Source organism: Corvus moneduloides, chromosome 2 (genome assembly GCF_009650955.1).
Source record: "Corvus moneduloides isolate bCorMon1 chromosome 2, bCorMon1.pri, whole genome shotgun sequence".
NCBI classification, from domain to species: Eukaryota; Metazoa; Chordata; class Aves; order Passeriformes; family Corvidae; genus Corvus; species Corvus moneduloides.
In genome coordinates this window covers 112,980,847-113,002,326 of record NC_045477.1, presented here as the reverse complement: position 1 = coordinate 113,002,326, position 21,480 = coordinate 112,980,847, and the positions used below count along the sequence as shown (strand labels likewise).

General features: G+C 37.2%; 1 protein-coding gene across 13 annotated transcripts in view; it reads left to right on the top strand.

Moving 5' to 3' along the window:
- Positions 1-21,480, top strand: part of DMD (dystrophin) — a 1,179,964-nt gene that overhangs the window by 1,051,596 nt on the left and 106,888 nt on the right. For all 13 annotated transcript variants that reach the window (XM_032100882.1, XM_032100890.1, XM_032100878.1 and 10 more), the window contains one exon: positions 11,742-11,802. In XM_032100882.1, coding sequence (XP_031956773.1) covers positions 11,742-11,802 — 61 coding nt within the window. The remainder of the gene's footprint in view (positions 1-11,741; positions 11,803-21,480) is intronic.

Genomic DNA, 21,480 nt, shown 5'->3' with positions numbered 1-21,480 from the left:
AAAACCAGGGTCGATGTTGTGCCATATAAGATTAATGCAGGCTGATTCAACCCTGCACCTTGTTTTGTCAAATTAAGATCCTGTGAAGAAATAAGCGCTATTTTCATAATTTCTGTTTCAAACCCACTTTTCTTTTACTCTCAATCACTGGGAATACTTTATCAGCTCAATATATATAACTTCAAATCAGACTTGGCAAGATTGAACGTGCAAGAGTTATGAGTATTTGACACGAACACAATATTTAAGCAGATACTTGTTTTTCCTTGTGACCCATGGCGTATTCCTGGCGAAAGAATAAATTTGTAGGGTAAATTAAGCAAGCCTGGAAGAGACTAGAGTGACCTGCAGTGCATTATCACACTGATCAAGGTGTCTTTGTTCTCTGTGCCTATGTTGAGTGCAGCCATACAATTGATGTGATGGTTATGTCCTAGGCCCCTTCTGCCTTATTATTGATAAACTAGATTGATCTAAAAGATGATCAGTGTTATGATAGTCACCTCTTTCAGCCCACCCACCACCAGTGAGACATTATTCTTCTGTGTAACTAATTAGAGCCAGAAAACTGTGGACATTGTTCTGGACACTTTGTGCCATTTGAGGATCACCATAGGAAGAGGAGCCAGGTGAAAATGTGTTGACTTTGAAAATAGTCAAATCATTTAGAAATAATGGGCATTTTTATTTGCTTATTTGTTCTCTCTCTCTTAGATGTGTGTAAAAATACATAATCTTACCCATGCGTGCAAAAGTTAGCTGTTTGAAGCTCTGAAAACATCTACAGAATCCTTCCCAAGTCTAAAAGTTCAGTCACTGAAAACTGACAGTACATACATCAGTCCTATCTTTAATAAGCACTGAATTCCAAAAGCATCCAGTATCATGTACTATCACTATGCCCAGGGAAAATACCGTGCTTTGATATGTTTTTTATGTACTACCTCTGCTGCATCCCTGCATGGATGGAAGCACATCTGTGGGAGAGAGAGCGCTGCAGGAGAGAGAGCACCATGCTCTTTGCCATCCAGCACCAGTCTTTTTTCTTCAGCTGTATTTGGGCATGAACAGGTCAAACATAAAGGTTGCCAGACAGAATCAGGCAGGTCAAATGAAGGCGAATTTAATGGCTTGTAATTAGGTTTCAGTACGTGGCAGACAGAGTCCAAGTTGATCAGTCTGTGTCAACAGCAGTAAAAGATTAATCATAGCAATTTTTATGGTTTTATTTCATAAGCTCAAAACTCAGAGAGCATTTTTATCTAAGGAGCTGAGATACACATAAGATCAATGCAAACTATAGTCAGTAAGGAAAATAAGCAATCTATTGGCTGTTGCATATCTAGTTTATATGCCAGTAATAATCAGTTCATCCTCCCTAACTGAGCATCAACTTTCCCTCTTCCATACATGCTTGCTCATCTTAAGATGCAAGGAATAATATCTGTTTATATTCTTATATGAAAAATTATCCTTTTATAGTTGATATACCTTTAAGAAGTTCTGCAAAAAGGCTGGTACTGACTCAAGTTCACATAAAATCAGTGGCTGAATTACGTTTCTCTCCTACCTGAAAGAAATAAATATGAGCTGCTAATATAGCATCGTCTGTCTTTTTCTGTTTGGTTGAAACTGAAGCTGCATAGGGCTGTTGAAAACCTAGCACAAAAGTAATGGGGGAGTGAGGTAGGGACCTCATATTTGTCATGCCCTGTGAGGCAAGGAATCAAGTGGTAGTCCCTGCTTCCAAGCACTAGCTGCCTGTTCTAAGGGCTATTCATAGGGCTGTTTCTGAGAGATTGGAAAGAAGGTGTGAGCTAGAGAGATAAGGAGTTTAAAAGCAAAAAAAAAAAAAAGTATTCTTATTTTTGGCATTTTTAAATTAGGGACAATTTTTCTCCATTGTCTTTTCATGCAGTTCAACATTCTTTTTCCACTCCTTCATCTTTTAAACCCAGTGCCAGTGTTTACCAATGCTGTGGCACAGGATAATTCAGATGTTTCCTGGTTGTGAGTTAAACAGATAGTGGCAAAGGAATGGTATCTACTTGTGTCTCTCTCCATCAAGGCTTTGGTCTGCCTCAAGTATAAAAGACTCTTATCAAAACTAGCCCTTACTTTTCGCATGAACTTGCCTCTTTCCAGACCTTCTACACTTTTAACTGAGCTCTCTCACCCCACTCCTTGAGCTGCTGATCAGTCCTCCATGCTCCCCCAAACTCATTTTCTCTGCCAGTGTCCACAGAGTCAGTCCCAGCTCCAGCTCAGTTCATTCCTTGCCAAGGACACACAGCATTCACAACAATAGTTAAGATACATCTGATAAATGCGTTACATGGGCAAGGCTTTATATCATGAATTCATGGAGTGTGTTTGTTGGTTTTGAAGGACTTGCTGTTTAATTAGAGTTCTCTAAATCAGGGTGTAAAAACTGGCAAAAATAAGATCTTTCTATTAAAGAGAAACTCGTAAATATTTAGAAATTAAAAGAAAAATCTGTGATCCTTTCATGGATGATGGTGCCTAATTTGGGAATCGTATACCATAACTGAGGTGTGAAAAGGAGTATCTGCAAATTTTAAGCATAATGCCAGCTTCAAAGTTTTCAGTGACTCCTCTGGAATAATTTTACTGTTTTGACTTCACCTTTATTTTCCTCTGTGATTCTACCTCTTTCAAAAAATGAGATTCATTGTCTCTTGTTGGAAGACCCACCTATATTTGTCACAATAGTTATTACTTTTTTTTGAGGTGCAATAAGTGAGAGGTAGGATTGATGTCAGATTGTTTTTAATATCATTTGCTGTGCTATTCAGCCATCAATCCTGCTTTTAAAGGCATGATTCATTCATGTGCATTGATGGTGATGGCTGAAAAATAGAAGGTGTTACATCTTTTAAAACCATGAGCAAACCTTGTAATTTACTGTCCAGCCACAGTATGAGCCATCTTTTAGTAAGTATAGCATGTCAGTGAAGTGACTGCATGAAATAGTGTTCAAGGTGTAACTGGCAATTACTTAAGAGTGTGACTGGAAGATTCCAGTGGTTTCCAAGCTCAGACAATACGGACTTTCATCAGCATGAAAAACCTGGAAATACAAGGAACAGAAAGAACATTTAGGTTTGCAAGGCTAAAAGGCTGATATACCCACAGCCAACATTTTGTGGCCCATATTTCCCAGGCCACGAGCTTTTTCTGCCTGCATATGTCAGTACCAGACTGTTAAATCCTCTTACCTAAATATGTGCTAGGACCTGGAGATACCTCACTGTGCCTTTCAAGGTTTGGACTTGTAAGCAAGAGCAGCACTTACTTCAACACAAGATGAGGCAGCCCTAGCAGCTTTCATTCAGGAACAGAAAGATGATCAATGCTGGAGCCACCAGTTTGTATTGCAAGTGATCAGAGTGCATCTGCTGTGTTTTATATCAGATAACTGTTGCTTAAAAATAAAATATATGGCCACGGGATTGGGCTGTGTAGCCTAGGTCTCTCCTTCTCAGGATAAGCTCAGAGCTCTTAAGGTTCAGATCTGAGTCTTTTTTCTTCTTATTTCTGTGCCTTTATGTTTTCCTTCAGTTATTTAGGCCACTCTCCTGAGAAATTGGAGATGGGGCTCTGAATTCCTTCAAGATGGGAGAGAAGTCAAGTACTCCTCCCGCCTTCTGTGTGAGTGCTCAGATTATTATGCAAAGCAAAGATTAGGGAAGCCCTTTCTTGCGCAGGCAGATGTCTTTAAAAGGGCAAGTCCTGCTAATTAAGACATCCAAGTCTAAAAATGAGAGGGCTCTGTGACTCTTAGGAAATAATCTATCCATCTGATAGATTATTTCCCAGTGCAAGCAACTGTATCTTTCTTTCTTATTTCTCCCTGCATACATTATCTCATTTTTTTTTCAGATATCATATTTTTATCAGATATCACTTTTGGCAAGCAAATGTCGAAGACCACGTCAATTCATCCATGTCCTTTGGAAAAATGGTTTAATATTTTTAGATACCACAGGAAATGTTTTGAATAGAAAATATCACCTGTTAGTAGAATAAAGATAGAAGATAAGTGGACAAAAATGAATCAGCCTAACGCTGAGAACTCTCTGAATGCAAAAGGATGTTATTATTGCATTTAAACATATTTATTAAAAATATTCATGTATTATATGCATTTAAATGAGGTCATATTAGCTAGAGGAGCCTGATTGCTAGAAAACTGTTTTTCTACTTCAGTATAAGTGTAAAGTAACTACATGTGCTTCTGAAAAAGGAAAAGCTAGAAAAGTACTGACGAAGCCAAATGCACTTCACATGTCTTGGCATTGTGATTATCGTGGTGAATTTCTAGCAACACTGGGCACCAACTCAACCCCAAGACTTGTGTGATGGGTAAATGAGGTTTAAAGTTAGGAGAAAATGCCTTCAGTCCATTTCTCCCTCATTTAGAATATCATGGCCATAGCTACAGCTTTTGATAGTGCTTGCCTTGGCCTGACTGCTAAAGCTCTTTAAGAGTAGTAAAACATTGGCGTACATATGCTTACTTTATTTTGGAATAAAGTTAGTAGAATTAATTTTACAGTGGGCTTTCATTTTTTCATTATGCATTATTCTCAGGAAAACTACCAAAAAATCTCTCCATAAATCTTAATAATTTCTTTGATTTTCAATTAAATAGTATTTATGGGATTCAAGCTCTATATTTATATTTTTCTCTTTTTTGCACTTTTGTGCTAAGTGATCCTTTCTGCTATAATACATTGGGATACAAATTTCTGAAAAAAATTGTAAAGTTAGTTTTCAAATTATGATATTCTCCCCCTCTTTTCACCCAGAAGCAAGAAATTTTTTTCCATGTAACTAATATTTTGTGTTTTGGGGAAAAGAGGGTTCCAACAAAAAAATTATTTTAGAATTGTGGTTGGAAATAGTCCATTCTAAATCTCTCTCTTGTGCTCTTGGTTTTAATATGTCATCTATTTAAAAATGCTGTATAATATTTATTTTAAAGCAGAGAGGGATTTTTTGAAGGGTGTGAGTAGGAGATATGCTATCTTATTTTTTTATAACAGCCTAATTAATTTCTGTAATTTATCCTTGGCCGGCAGAATAGCCTATATTCTGCAATGCTACATAATTTAAAAGTAATCAAACATTACTTTTTTCTTTTAATAAGTTTCAAAAGATGGTGCATTGCCTATACTTTTGTTCACTCTCTGAGTAAGTATGTTGCTAATATGTATTCTTCCCCCCAGAATTTTATTATTTTTTGGAGTTACACTGGATCTGTGAATCCAAATGAAAACTACTTCATTTTTTCACCCTGCCAAGTTTAACTCAGATAAATTTAACAATATGCCCATGTTATCATGAGTTGTATGTTGGGTTCAGTTTAGGACTTTCCTTTGTCCTCAAGCTCCAGGACTAGGATATAACAGGCATATTCTATATATATATATATAGATCAGAATTTTTCTGTTCTGTTTTACTATGTAAGACATGGAATATTTACCAAATATTTATTTTTCTATTTATCTAATTTCACTTGCCAAAAATCACCACCAATTTGATTAGGCCATTTTATAACCTCATTTGATGAACCGGTTTTAGAGACTTCATTTTTAAGAGCATAAGAGTGCAACACAAGTTGGCAGTGTGGAGTACCTGTAGTTTGGGGTACATGGGTCATTATATTCTCTATCTGCATTTCTTTGCTCTATTTCATTCAGTATTCTGCTATTAGACATATAGATTCTTCCATTTTTGCCATTTTACAGTAGTGTGACATTTAAGAAAATGGGCGTTAGATGGATTTTATATGTCACATTACAAAGTGGCATTTGGAAACTTCTGGAAACACTGTTCATGATTAAAGGTGTGCATTATTTAGGTCTTATCATATAATGTTGACCCTAAGCTGCAGATGGTAAATCTGAAGTTGGCTGTAAAGATTCTGGCAGGAAATGCAGGATGGAAAAGCCTCTTTTAACTCTTGTAAAATGACTGTCATGATTGGCCCTGATCACACAATGCACTTTTTAGTGACTTATTCTCTGGTTAGACGTGCTCTATAAATTGTTGCAGTGGGGTCTCCTGCAAAATCCATAGACAGCGAGGCCCGTGGAAAGGAATAGGGAGCGATTCTTGACCGAAGTTTCAGAGATCTTTATTTTCCAGCCACATGGCTGAGGAACTGCCCAAAGACTCTGGAATCACCGGACAACCAGGGTCCTCCCCGGGCAGGGGAGCACGAAATAACCAGTGGGGAACAGGATTAGGGTACATGTGACCAGGGAGCAGGGAGACCCTGTGCCTCTACCCCAGGGTCCCCTCTCCCAGGACCCCATGGCAGGGGGGAGGGACCCCAACAATAAATAGTACATTTGATAAATATCTGTATGCGTGCTACAGCGACAGACGGTGCTGACGGTGTTCCAGGGAAGTAGTGAGTGTTTGCTCCGGCTTAAGAATGGCAAAATCCAAGCTGAGAGGGGGCTCTCTATTTCCAAACTGCCCATGAACCCATCTCCATGTGCAGCTAGGTCTTGGAGCAGAACAGACCCCAAGCTGTGTAGACTTTATAAAAGGCAAGTTTTGATTGATTTTTCTGCCTTATAGCTTCTCAGTTGTGTAGTGATATCAGTTTCTCAACTACATTGTGCAATATTAGACCTCAGTGCTACTCAACATGGTCTGATTGTTCATCAGGCTCACCTGGAACAATAAAAATTTCACATGATTTAGAAATCAATCTAAATCTTCAGTGAAAAAAAAATTATCTTTTACAGGTATATAGTGACATTTGCAAAGGATCTCAAAGAACTTGCAGATTATGCAAACACTTCTATTGTGCCACTGTCAGGCAGACACACATTTTGGAGGTGGCATCCTGTCAGCCTGCATCATGAACTGATTATGGTGGGGAAATACTGCTTTAGCATGTTCTCTAAGGAAGACAAGCATGAGCTCCTTATTGTCTCTGGAGAGCAGTATTTTCTCATTTATAATGGTGTAATCTGAAAATAATCAAAATGTAGTACTCAATGAATCTTCTTTGAAAAGATAAGGTAGCTTACACAGATGGGAAATTCTGATTCTTGGGGAATCAGAGTCTTTCCTGATGCAAAGATCATTTCATCTTTTCTTTCTCCCTGCCTGCCTTTATCTGAAGTCACCAAATCCATACCTTGCTGCAGTGAAAATAATTGGAATCAAAACAAACTTTATGTGAATAAATAAGCAGTTTCTTAACTTTATGTTTGCATTAAGATATTAATGATGATAATGCTAGGTAGAGCAGTGTAAGTCACACAGGTCATGCAGGTAGGAATTTCCAGGCTGAATCAGAGAATTACTGTCATTAAAATGTGAAATGTGAACATAATTAAGCACCTTGCTGAGTTACAGCTACTATTGCCACCAAGCAAGATAATGTGAATGTAAAAATGAGCTCAGCTTTGACTACCACAATGCTGAAAGGAATATATAATAAATATATTAAATTTCTACCAAAGCAAAAAAAAAAAAAAATTGACAGGACATATCTAACAGTGTATGGACACTACACAAGGCCTCTTTGTGGTTTCTGTCCAAAACCCATTAGTGACAATTAAGTCAAAAGATTTTTCTTTGTATTTAGAACTAAAAACGTACACTCATATGGTGACTAAAAGTGTGTGATGACTATTTAAATAAGGACCACTGAAGGTAACATTTAAATATGGGCATACTGAATTTACTCTTTGAATAGCCGAAGGAGAAATAGTTTACTATTGGTAAACATACATGTATTTTTCATTATGTTTGCAGTGCTAAACTGAAATATTTATAAGATTATTTTTTGTAGTATCAACTACTATCATCCTATTTAATATTTCATTCAGATCCCTGCATAGATTAAAACAGTACTGAAGTTCAGAGAGCCAGCATGCCACCTTTCATTGTACATTCTGCAAACAAGTAAGAATGTAGGCTTACCATCAAGAACCGTGTTCACAGGCAAAGCAAGTCTCAGCTCTTAGAGCACCTACAGAAAGAAATAAAACTCAAATAGTAGGTAACCATTAAAATGTATGTCAATGCAAATAAAGTGTGGGGAAATTTAAATTCACTCTTAAAATGCCCTGTATTTCATTGTAGTATTTAATTTCGGTCCCAACAGCACTGGAAGTAGCTGGGTGTATGGTAATGGGTTCTTACACTGTGCAAGCTCGAGCAATAAAATACTTCGGAATTACTCCAGCAAACAAGAAATGTCTGCTTCTTGAGTGCTGTAGCACACAGGAATACTAGAGCATCATATGAAAAAGTCTGCCAGCAAGACTTTTAGGTGGACTTAACCATTTACCTGTACTAGTTTTGTAATGGATAGTAAACCGGTACTGATAACCAAAGATAAGAAACAGCTGGTCTCAGCTTCTGGGCTTCTGCCAAAAATGAAATGATTATTCTCTATGTATAGCTGTAAAAAGTACTGCACATTTTGTCAACTCAAATTTATGCAAGGTTAGAATCATCCAGGAAACCAGAAATGTATTATAGAGAGCTTCACAGCAACCTCTTGAAGGAACACTAAATCCAATTATGCTGAACATCACAGAATTGTTTGTTATTGCTATAGCACTTAGCTCTCATGAAAGCAAAAGTATTTGTTCCTCTTCTAATGGATCAAGAACACCATCATATGTAAGATTCTGTGATAATAAGTTATGACTGCAAAGCTCTTACCCAGATTAATTCAGAAGCAACAGAATAAATATATCTTCTGAAAAATACACAGCAATCTATTCTGTCCTTTAGGTATTGAATTAAAAACAAATCTTAAAGTGGAACAACTGTAACTTGGTAGTATTCCCATTGGGAATATTAATGATTGCTTGGGAGAGAAATATGTAACAAGGTCAATTTTTACTTAATACTGAAGGGTATTTTGTTTTCCAAAATGATAACTTAATGTAATCTGATTCAAATTATTCCTCAGACAATGCCAATTGCCATGGGTAAGAAACCTTACAATTGTCACTGAGTAAACATTTTAAAACTAGTTGATGGACCACATATTAGCACACATTAGGTTAGTATTACTGAATGAGAGCATGTAAAGAAATCATGTAGTAACTGAGTATAAAATTAAATAGTGATCTCTAACTCCTTGGCTTTCATTTCCTGCTTCCATCTAGAATGGGGAATATTGGATCAGTCACCAAAATTATATTTACAGAAGTTTTTTCTTACAAGTGGAAAGAGTATTTAAGCATCATGGTTAAGAATTTTTTTTGAACCTGAAAATGGGGTTAAAAGTTATTTTGAGATTTTTAACATCAAAACATTACAATATTCTATTTTTGATACTTTTTGTGTTTCTACAAATCATGTAACAGATTGTATCTTTACATCCTTTGAGGCTGTAGCCGAGCACAGAAACCAAGCAGCTGCAGCTCGTGCTACCAGGAGGAGCAGCTCAATGGAGCCTTGGCCTTCACAGCTACTCAGCCGTGCAGTCTATGAACACAGAACCAAACTGCAGTGCCTGGCCCAAGAAGGAGGGCTTGATCATATATAAATTAGGTGTATATTTGAGTATTTGTATTTGAAAATGCATACAGTTCTGTGCTCCTGTGTTTGTGGGCCATGCTACAGACTTCAATGGCAGTGCAGTGTGCTACTTTTCCAAGACATCTAACACTGTAATTAAAATTCTGGTTTTTGCACATTTTGTGAGTTACTGGTTCTCATGGTTCTTACCTTTGAAATTTACTTTTCTTCTTTTAAGAACACAAATCTGTGTAAATGTAAATAATAGGAAAGCAATGACACTTAGCTACAGATGGCTGGCTGGGGGTTGAAGACAACAGCAGAATGTGCAGAGATGCTGAGGTAGAATTTTCAGAACTCCTTGGCCACCAGCAATCTGAAACAGGATTATCACATTTATGGAGATAGACTTTTCACAAGGGCATGTAGTGATAGGACAAGAGGAAGTGGCCTCAAGGTGAAGGATGGCTGGTTGAGATTGGGTGTTAGGAAGGAATTTTTACTATAAGAGTGGAGAGGCACTGCAAGATTGTCCAGAGAGGTTGTGGACTCCCCATCCCTGGAGGTGTTCAAGATCAGGCTGGATGAGGCTCTGATTAACCTGGTCTAGTAGGAGGTTCTCTGCCTTTTGTGGGCAAGTTGAAACTAGATGATCTTTAAAGTCCCTTCCAACTCTAACCATTCTATGATTCTCTTTCTTCCGAACATATTCCTTCCTTTCCCTGGCTTCTCATAATTGTCCAAAATGTATATGAAATGCATTCACCCTCTCCCCAGCCTGTATCCTGTTCCTACCAGCTCTTCCTTCTCCTCTTCAGGCTGTCTGTAATGGCACCAGTTTCTCCCACAGCTGATTTGTGTCCCCTCTGTGGAGTCCCCAGCCTCTCTCCAGACCTTCTTCACAACTCACGTGCAAAAGTAGCAAGATTTGACTATACAGCCATTTTTATAAGCATGTTTCGTCTCTTTCCTCCGATTCTTGTTGTCCACACTCCAATATATAGGCAAGAGAAAGGAACTATACTTCATTCTACAGACTGCTTTCTGTGAATCTGGTACAGAATAGATGAAATATGTATATTGGGAGTTATTATTTGTGTGGATTGTGATTTTTTGATTTTGATAAAGCAGCTTGGGAATGGCGTTTTTAAAGTATCTATTTTGAATAAGAGAGGGAAAGAAAATAGAGCCAAATGGTCAAGAAGCTAATTCCTAGTTGTCCTGGTAACAATTGCTTTCCTTTGTGAACAGCAGGGGTCACTAAAAAGAAGGGTTATACTGTGTGACGCAAACAGGCTTTGTTTTTTTCTCCACTAGATCACTTTTCATATGTTTTCTGTTTTAATCATTATATTAAAGAAAGAAAATTCTTGGTTCTACTTTGTTTGACAGATAACAAACTCCTAATAAAAACATTATCTCTCTGATTATGGCCTAAACTATAAATTATCTCTGCCTCTAATAAATAATTTTCAATTCTTTTGTCAAAAGTGTTTTATAAAAACCTCTTTTACAAAGTATTTTCGTTATATTGTAAGTTGATATTGACATTTAACACTGTGATAGACAAGAGTGGGCAAAGTTATTTCCTCTCTTAGTTGTGATCATACTGTCATTTTCTCCATTATTGGCTGTTACTGGAAGGCAGACACAATTAGTAATGTGGAGAAATAAAAATGTTCACCACTTAGAACAAGTCAGCAAGAGAATAACAACAAACAAAATACTTAGATGGTCTCTCAGTGTAACTTCACTCAACATAAAATGTAAACAAGTGCATAATTCTGTTCTTAGAAGGATGGGAATTGCTGACCACACAAGGAAAGAAATAGAAGAAAACCTAGCCAAACACCTTAGCGGGAGGAATCCTATAAATGAGCATGCCAGAAAGATAGGTTGCTTGCTCTGCTTCGTATCTGTTCTGTAAGCTTAGCTTTCAAGGAGTTTTTGTATTTATCTTTGCAGCTGAATGAGTTCAATTTCTCTCAGATTAGGACAGAAGTTTCAGAACAGCAGGTTAATCCTTCCTGCCTTCACGGACAACTGAGCAAACAGACCTGTATCAACGTGGCCGAGTGTAAAATTGTAATTCTAGAGATTAATGTTGTCTTTCCTGTTTGACCTCCACATTTCTCTTCTAGGTATGTTTGCATGTATGAATGTATGTATGCATTTATTTATTTATTTGTTTGTTTGTTTGTTGTTAACAGCTTCTGTCCAAGGCCCCTGGGAGAGGGCAATCTCACCGAACAAAGTGCCGTATTATATCAAGTGAGTATAAATAAGAATTCATTCCAGCTATTTACATTTCTTATTTAAGAGGAGAGCTAGTAATTTTCTTAAATGATTGTGAACTGCTCCAATAGTGTCTAAATGGGAAGTACAAAAAGGAACAAAGCATGCAATAAATTTCACAGAAGCCTGGTTATCTAAATCACAGTAGGATGCGCTGATTTGTAAGTTGTTTGGGTTTATGCTACTATAAATCACCTGCAAATGAAATAAAGCTTTGGGGTACCTGGATTATAATTTAAATTGTGCCGTTGCCCGCTGTGTGTATGTATGGCAGGCCTTGCAAAACCAAAAAAATCCCAACATTCTGAATTGTGAATGTGATATTCTAGGGGGTTTTAACCTAAAAATGCACATATTCAATACTATGAATTCCTTTAGGGACAGTACTTGGTAAAGTCCATAGCTGAGGAACGACAAGGGACAATTAGTCCCTAAGGCCAAATCTTTTAGAGTCTAGTTCCCAAATTAAGCTAGTTTGCTATAAGAGATGTGTCTGCACAGCAAGTCAGAACATTTTTTAAAAATCACAATTTGGAGATACCTGCTTCTCTTGCCCTAAACAGAGCCACCATGCAACAACAACAAAAAAAGATGACTTAATACATTTTTTTCTTCTATTTTCAGTTCTCTACCTGTAACATGTGCTTTGAACTACTTATGTTGCTTCTGAAGGAGACAGGTGTTGCAATACCAGCTATAAAGACTGTAGTGCAAGTAACAGAGACATTGTTTAATACACATATTTCCATGGTTCCACTTCATATTCCCTAAATGCTTTGCAAGCTCAGCTAGTGTCACTGAAGCCATTTGGTTACAGATGGTTCTTGCAGTGGCACTTCAGTTGCAACTTCCACAGGGTTCACTTCTGCAGCAGCTTTAGAACAAGTACTTGAGTTATGCATGAAGGAAACTCTGTAGTGCATTTCAGAGGTTCAGTCATACCTGGCTAAGCTGGTTTACTGTTGCATTAATCTTGCAAGTTTTCTGATGTTTGTATTTGGCTATGAATAATGAAACAGTCACAGAGAAACTGGAAAGCTCCATCAAGAAGGAGGGGCAGTCTACCAGAGACATGTTGGAAAACAAGTCAGTGCTCTGGCGTGTAAGACTCAGTTTATGGCACTAATGTGAAGACAAAGATCCTCCTTTTCTCTTTCACATGGCAGGAATTGCCATTATGGGGAGAGGAGTTTGGCAATTCTTAAAGTAGGCACAAAATACATTTCACGCTCTGCTTGGCACCTCTGTCAGTGACACATCCAGCAGTTGGGGTAACTGGCTAAAATGGTCAATTCTGGCCTTGCTTACTCCTTCCTACTTTTTAGTCTTCTGTTCTAGGCCATTTACAAATTCAAAGGAATATGTTTATTTTGTTTACTTTAAAAAACATTTCAATTGCCATAAACTGTTGTAGCATTATGCCATGGATGCTGATTTAGGATCCTGCCAACTACACCAGTTTGTTACAAATGAGTGATTCAGATCACTTGAAGAATCACTGTCAGAAGTATTAACAAGAATGGGTTTAATATGAATTTATAAAAGTGCAGCTTAATAAAGTTCAATGGCAAGGTTCGCTCTATTAGTTACTACATTATACAAAAGAAAATCAAGTTCAAATCTATTTCGAATGATTTACACAGAGACCAAAGGGTAAGGTAGACCCTCCCAATGGGTCATGAGTTTCAGAGCAGACCCCCTTGCTTTCTAAACTCCTGACGGAGTTTATCTGTGGCTAGGTCCAGCCTTAGTCTCAGACTTGGACAATGGTGTATGCCTAAAGGAAATGACTACATGGATTTCATTAATATTTATTTAGCATGCTACCAGCCACTTACCAAGAATCCATAAATAAGGGGTCTCTCTGCCTTGGGTAAGGAAAGATTTCTTAGTCTCAGGTAAGGAATCTCAATCCTTGAGAGGGGTCCCAGCTCCAGGGGAGAGTACCTGGTATCCAGTCCAGTTGCAGTTTAGAGAACTCAAATTGGACTCATCCAAAGATTGGTTATTTGTAGAAAGGTTTCTGCCTCAAGGAATAACCTTGAGAGGTGTCCCTGGTTAAGGGGAGGTCACTGCCGTGCAGCCATGCTGCCCAGCAGGGAGAGCTCAAAGGTGGCTCCCGTAGGCTGTCAAAGCTACGGGATAAAGTGGTTGACTTGTAGCCAAATTTAATACAGCAGGAAGGATATGTGTGAGCCTCCTTGTACCCACGGGTTTCTTTGTTCTTTGATAAATGACTCTTGGAAAAGCCACCTGCTATTCATGTATTACTCACACAACCTGTGTTCCAAGCTCGTGTGCATCAATGCTCACTGGGTCACTCTGCCCCTGTTTCTAGAGGAGTTCTTGGCCTGGCTACAGCTCAGGTCTTTACTTCCTGTGGAGCCTGTACCAAATTACTGATAGTTTGGTTAGGGAGTCAAGCACATTTGTCATACATTACTAGTTTAATTAAAGTTTTAAATTAGCCACATCTTTTATAGAAAAACTTGCTGTCCTTGAGATGTAAAACAAAGTGTTCAAGCTTTAATGTGTCTTACTGAGCTGATGTATCTATTGCCTTCTCCAGCTGTCCTCACTCTTTTTTTTTTCATTCATTCTCATCACTCATATTTCATATTTACAAGCAACTAAATTGTTTTCTGTACTTTTTGGCTTTTAAAATAAACCTATTCTGCCTTTAATCTTTGATGCATTTCTTTTCTATTGTTAATTCTCTAAAAGAACTTCATGAAGGCTAAGAAGATACAGGTAGCATTCTCTTCATGTTTACATAATTTTCTTTCTGTCATCAATGTAGAATATTGGTGTTAGCCCTCTTCAGTAACCAGATTTGCTATACATTTTACTGGTTTTCATTTTATCTGGTTTTCCCTTGATGCTTAACTGTTTTATCTCATCACTTTCCCATTTGCGATGATATTGCTCTCAATAATCCATAAATCAGGCAGCACTTCATGCTAAATCTTCAGCAGCAATGCTTATTTATGGTTAGGTATCTTCAAGACCTGTGATTTTCCTGGTTAAAATTTCATTTGTATACAGTTGATTAATCTGTAGCAACTAGCTGCTTCTAAAGCTATTACTTCAGTAATTCCTCTTGAGCTTATTCACACCAGTTGGTTTTGGATTTTTTTGTTTCAAATTGTATTTGTATAGGCAACATTGCCATGGACAATATAATTATCAACAGTGTACAACCTGCTTCAGCTGTTCCCAGTGTCTGGCATTTGGTGATTTCTTGGCCTAGTGTCAGCCTCATGAAAATTGCCTTTTAATGGCCTTGCATCAGCTGCTGCATTTCCTTGCACCCTTTCATGTGCTTCCCTCCTTACGGAGATGACAGGCTAGACCAGAACTTCAGCCCCACCTTTCTCTTCCCCAGCAAACTGAGGAAATCTAGTTTTTGTGTACCAGGACAGCAGAAGTATCCCACACTGCAGGGGGACGTGGCTGCCGTGGCACTGAGCACTTGCTCAGACCATGAGTTGCTACTGTGTTAAAAAACCCTCTGCTTTGCCTCTGAGTTAAAACTTGTAAAATTGCTTGAAGACACATTTTATCCATCCTTTTTCATGTTTTTTCTCCTTGATATATTCCTTGTGTCTAGTACAGAACTTAAAGGTTTTATTAGATTACAAAAGGAGAGAACTGTAAAAAGCAGTTTTTGGTTTAATCAGTCCTGTTCTTTGAAGACCTTGATCCTGCTCTCACTGCAGCGCAACCTAGGAAATGGAAAGGAAGAAGCAGGCACAGGCATATACACTTTATTAATGTTTTAGGTATTCATTAAAATTTCTAAATTTAAGTTTTTAGAAGACAAAACAGGCAATTACTCAACATTAGAAATCTGAAAAGCAAATGGAAAAAATGTACACCTCAAAGACTACTGAATATGTGTTAAAACATAAAAAAAGAGTCTCAAATTCTAAAAAAAGGCAGGCAATAAATGTAGGTAGGCAGCGGATTTTTACATTGTAATTCAGGTTAGATCACATTTTAGCAGAGCTCACCCCATGATGAAAGGGATCTCACATGTGCATGCATGCACATGCATGTTCTTATCTTCCAATCAAACAGATAGAGAAGCTGCTCCAAATCAGTGACAGGTAACAAAATCAAATGTCTATTTTCCATTTTGCAACACCAGAAGAAGTATTTGGTCATGCTGCACAACCCAATCCCTCTGCAGTGTCTGTCCTCCCAGGGCACAAGGGGACATCAAGCAGCTCTACTCTGAACCATGTTTGCATCTCTCTTGTGTGTCTCTTACCCTCTGCTCTGCAAACTTGTCCATTATTCAGCGCTAGGAGATCTCTGTTGCTGCGGATTAAGGAGTAGGAGTGGGATTGAAGTCTGCAACATACTTTATGTCTAGAAGATATTCAGTAGTCCTGCCGTCGTGATGTGTTGAAATCTAGTAGGTGTGACTTCTATATTTGCACTAATCTTTGACATTATTCTTCCTCCGTGTATCTGACTTGCCACTTAATAGTGTCTGTCTTTTTACCCTCTTGCTGTGCCCATTCTTTTGAAGGATTTAAAATGCTTTTGCAAAAATACAGTAGTCTTTCATCTCAGTGCTTCCCACAAAGGAAACCTTCCAAGTTATTTCCCAGCCAAGCTTATTTTGTTATACAGATTATAGCAGTTCACTGAACTTTGTCCTGCTGAGGACAAAGCTGGATTCTCAGGAGCACAGCTTTGACTCCTTGAGAAGATCCATGTGAGCCTCTCTCTATAAATTAGCTATGCAGTGAGCTAACTCCAAGGACAAGGCATCTCCACTTGCTCACTCTCTTCCACATTGTAGTTTCCTATGAGAATATTTGATTTGCATTTAATGTATCAGCTTGCGAAATAGATTTTTGCTAGGTATAGATCCTTCATTCTTTCCCCACTTCACACTGGAGATCTAGCAGGCCAGTTTCTATAAACATACTTCTTTGTTGTCTTAATTTTTAATCTCCCTTTTAATTGTTGTTTAACCATGCAGAATTTCAACACAGGAAAAAAAAAAGCTAAGACCCCTGAGTTTTCATTGTAAAAGCAAACAGATTAAAGCCATGATTCTTTTACTTTTGTTCAACTTAGAGTCAGGATAAATGAATGTATCTGAATTAAATTCTGCTAAGATAAAATAAAGCGAAGAGATGCTTTTCTGAGAAAATCACTTGGGTTAATTGTTTCTTCTGCAGAGTGTAGATAAGTACAAGGCACAAAAGGAAGGAGGAAATATCTGTCAGATGGAGCAGAGAGAGGCATGGAGAACCATAAATAAATAATGTATGATTATGTATATGTAGTGAGTGAAGCTATGAGCAAGCTATGAAAACCATGTGTATGGCTGACAGTTAACCTATCTACCAAATACAAAAAAATGTATTATTTTGGCTTCTTAAAAGCATAGTTACTATGATTTTTTCCTGTATTTCAATTCTGAACTCTACATAGGAAAATTGAAACTATTGTGAAGGAAAGAAAAAATATAATGCTTTTCAGTTTGCCTTTATGTGATGTAAATTTATGCTGTCTGGCATAAAAACCTAAATGATATTTCTTAGAGCTTTGTCCAAGTCCAGAGGTTTTCTTTATGATTTGTAGGGTTGTGAAGCCTTGGTTCCAAAACTTGTCACAAAAATTTAAACTCGCAGTGTAAATAAATGAGAAATCTTGAGCCTTTAACTACCTTTATAATGAAAGCAGAGGTTATAAACTGATGTGTTCCTGCTGACTGAGCGAGAGCACTCAAGGAAGACAGTGGGTCTGCTCCTCGTTACCATCTGTCAGTGGGGAGTTACTGCCCTCAAATAAGAAGCAACTGAAGGGGATTTAATTTGTTTTAAAATGAATTATAAGCACTCAGCAGCAATCTTAGTGTATCCTAGCTGGTGTGGGGGCTGAGGGCAGGGCTGTAGCCTCTGGTTTGGGGCAGTAAGTGAGGGAAACCATGTGCTTTCCCTCCATAAACATAGCACCTGTTGTGGAGGGTGGAGAGGAGCTTCCTTGGGTGCCACACAACACTTGGTCCTCTTGATAGGACACTGCTCATAGTTAAGTGGAGAGTAAAGCTCTTAAGCTTTGTTTCCAAATTCATTCAGTACAAATGCTCATGAAGAGTGTATACTGCTAAGCATTACAGAGGGGTTAAGCAGTGCAAGGATAATTTTTGTGCAGGTTAAATCTTAAAATGTGTCATGCAGGTAATGAGCTGGGCAAGAATTTTAGATGGAATCTGACTTTTCTGTTTTCCTAATGAAAGGGAACGTATCAACATTTAAAATTTATTAAATCCAGCTAGTCATTGCTTTCCAGCTCTGAGACTAGGAGATTAATAAATGAACTGGTTTTATAGGCAATAGTGTGAAAAAGTAAATTTTTGGTACTGTACAAGGAGTTCATGTATTTATAGTATAATAGAATATCATTACATAACCTTAAATATTTTACTTTTATTGTAGCTGAAGTTGTTACATTTATTGCAAATGGAATGTGATTTTTGCTTGAATTTTACTTCATTTCTATTAGCTTTGTTTTACTCCAGTTGTTCAATGTATCCTGGCTACACTTAACACCTGAAGTAAATGAATGAAAAATTACACAGCCAATATAAGCTTTACAAAGTTGAGTGGCATCTATACAATATGGTCCTATTTTATAGAGTATATGCCAAATCTTCCACTGAAAAGTAGATTTTACAGCTGCTCCTGATAGCTAAAATGTACTGCCGTCTATTCAAAGCCCATCTTTTAAACAGTGTGCTTAATAAGCAGGATTCTAAAACAGGAATTATGTTTGATTTCCCCTGGAATGCTTTGAACTTGAAAAGATTAGACACATTAAGGAAAAAAATAGAAAGATTTGCCTGTCAGAATTTTCTTTTTTTTTAAGATCAATTACATACTTAATTTAGATGACAGACAAAGAGGAGAAAATTTCTGACAACTGTCCAATGTAATACGCAAGGAAATGGGGAACAATATCTCAGATTCCTTACATATTCATGTTATAACAAGAAGTCTCATACTTCCTTTGTTTCCTCCAAAGACTGACAGCTTCTCCAAAGCAGCACTTATCACATCCATTGCCTGCATTACCCTTGGTCCAGTGTCCCTTCTAATGCAGCCAGCTCCACAAATAAGACGATTTCTCCATTTCACGCACAAAAAATTCCATCCATATAATAAGGGAGTCAGCATTAAATGGATCCCTCTTCAGCTACTGTGCCTTTTTTTGTCTTCTTTGTGATCTCATCAGTCTAAAACATGGCAGGAGTATAATTACTAATTGTGTGTTGAGAAAGGTCTCAATACCAATGAGAAAGCAGTGGGTATGGCCAGGTACAATTTCCATTTCCAGCTCTATTTGCTGTGGATGCCCAGCTTTGGTGGACTGTGGAACGTTCTCATATTGGCACTTGAGGCCATGCAACACTGAGAGCAGACTGAGAGTGCAATAATCGGCCACGCCAGCTGGGCTGTTTCTGTTTCCATAAGTGGCCTGTCTGTCAGGGCAAGGTCAGGTGTTTTCCTGGATTCTTTTTCAAAATTAATGCATGGAACCTGCTGAATTGCTCATGAATCTATTCTTTCTCTGACCTTCTGAGATGCCAGTTCTCCTGCTGACTGCAATAAGTTTGTACTTTTCAGAATATTCTCCACCTGTCTTTACAAACACTTCTTGCCGTGAGAAATTTGTTTAGTCTTTACTTACTGAATCGTGATTATGGATTATTGGGCCCATTTTTCTCCTAATGGGATCCCTTTCAATGATTTTTTTATTTCCTTCTTGTCAAGTAATAGATGAAATCTGTTCTGTGTTGTACATCAGTCCTGTGATATCCTTAACTTTAGACCTTAAATCCTGAGAACTAATTTGTGTGTATGCTACACGTAGGTAGTACAGATTCTAAGGGACACATAAAATGAATTAATTGAGAACTATATAAATGTCAGTAAGGTTGCAGTTAGACTTAAGGAAAGATTCTTATTAATAGATTAAGAATGACCAAATCATCTATATTCATTTTGCTTATTTCTCATTTTCTGTTTTAAAAGTTGAATTTTATGAGATAAATTATAGTTTCAAATACGATCTTTAGGTCTAGCAGCCTCCTGCATGCTACTTATGTTTTGAATTTCAAGTATTCATCAGATAAACTTTTATTTTAAGAAATCTCTTGCTAGATAATTTAAGAAAAACAAACCATAAAAAATGCATCTTATCTCTGAATGAATTGCTTTTCTTACAAGTAATTTTTGTAATACAAGCATTCATGGCATTGCATTTTCCATGGCAATTGAGCTCAGAAAATGAGATTATGGTACAATACAAGCAGCACACATTATATAACCACCCTAGCAGGGTCACTGAGTGGTGTCTACAGCCTACAGAGTGGAATAGTGAGTAGAGGTCAAACTTTGCTACTTATCACCTACCCACTCTGTGTGTCAAGGTCCTCCCTCCTCCTTTTCAGCAGGGCCAAAATTTGTTAGTATAAATGCTGTGTGTAGGTGTTAGGTTAGGACCTTGAGGGGGGCACAAACTCAATACAGCAATAAGTTACTAAGAATTAAGGTTGCTGTAAATATGTGCAAAGTTATTAGTATGAGTTTTATTCTTCACTTACTTCACACTTCATAATGTGAACTTATGCACTATTATGTTAATGAAATTTAATGGCCAATTGAGTTGTGGGTCTTAACGTTAAAATTTTTATGCAGTAAGTAAAGGTTTTTAAAGAAAAATAAATATTTAAAACCATGATAATACAGTCTTATTCAGGTATTTTATATTTATCTAGATGTCTGCAGGAAAATTTCTATTATTTTAATATTTAAGTAGAAAAAAATTGCTTTAGATATCTGGCTAGTAAATAGCCCAGATTGTCTTTTGAATTTTATTATGTACTTGTCTCCTGGTTTTCTTTATCAAGATATTTTTTCTGTTCACTACTGCAAAGCTAATACAGGAGTAGAGCGGCAAAGATACATTTTTCTGTGCTTCATTTTTCAACAAATCTAATTCCATTTTTTTGCTTAAAAGCTGTATTATTGGAGAAAATATTGTACAACTTTTAATGCTTGAGGGTTATGACACCCTGCATGAAGCATACTAAGAAAATTTGTTAGAAAGAAACGTTACAGGCATGGAATTAAAATGTAAAGAGTAGCTAGAAAATTACTGTTTGGCACGGGAATAGATAACTCCATACAAATACCTCAACTATATCACCAACATGGAACACCATGATAAGATTTTAATCATACCCAAAGCATTTCTAGTTGAGACATGGGTGTTAGACTTTGTTAATGATTAAGAGACACTTTTGCAGCAGGAACTAGCTCATAATCATCTCAAGGAGATATGAGCTAAAGGATATATGGTCATATAAATGTACTGACCTGAAAATATGGAATAAAGGAATGTGAGGAAGACAAAAAGAAATTAAATTTCAGTTGAATAAAAATACTGAAATAATAAAATAATTTTTATTTCCAAGCACTATTTTCCAATCCACCATTTGCCATCCTGGAGGTTCTATTAGCAAAGGGATACACATTTTAACATTGTAAAGGTTGTGACAAAAAGTGAAGAGATTCTGCTGCCTGCTGAAACACAGTAAAACTGCACCTTCATTAGAAAATCAGAAGC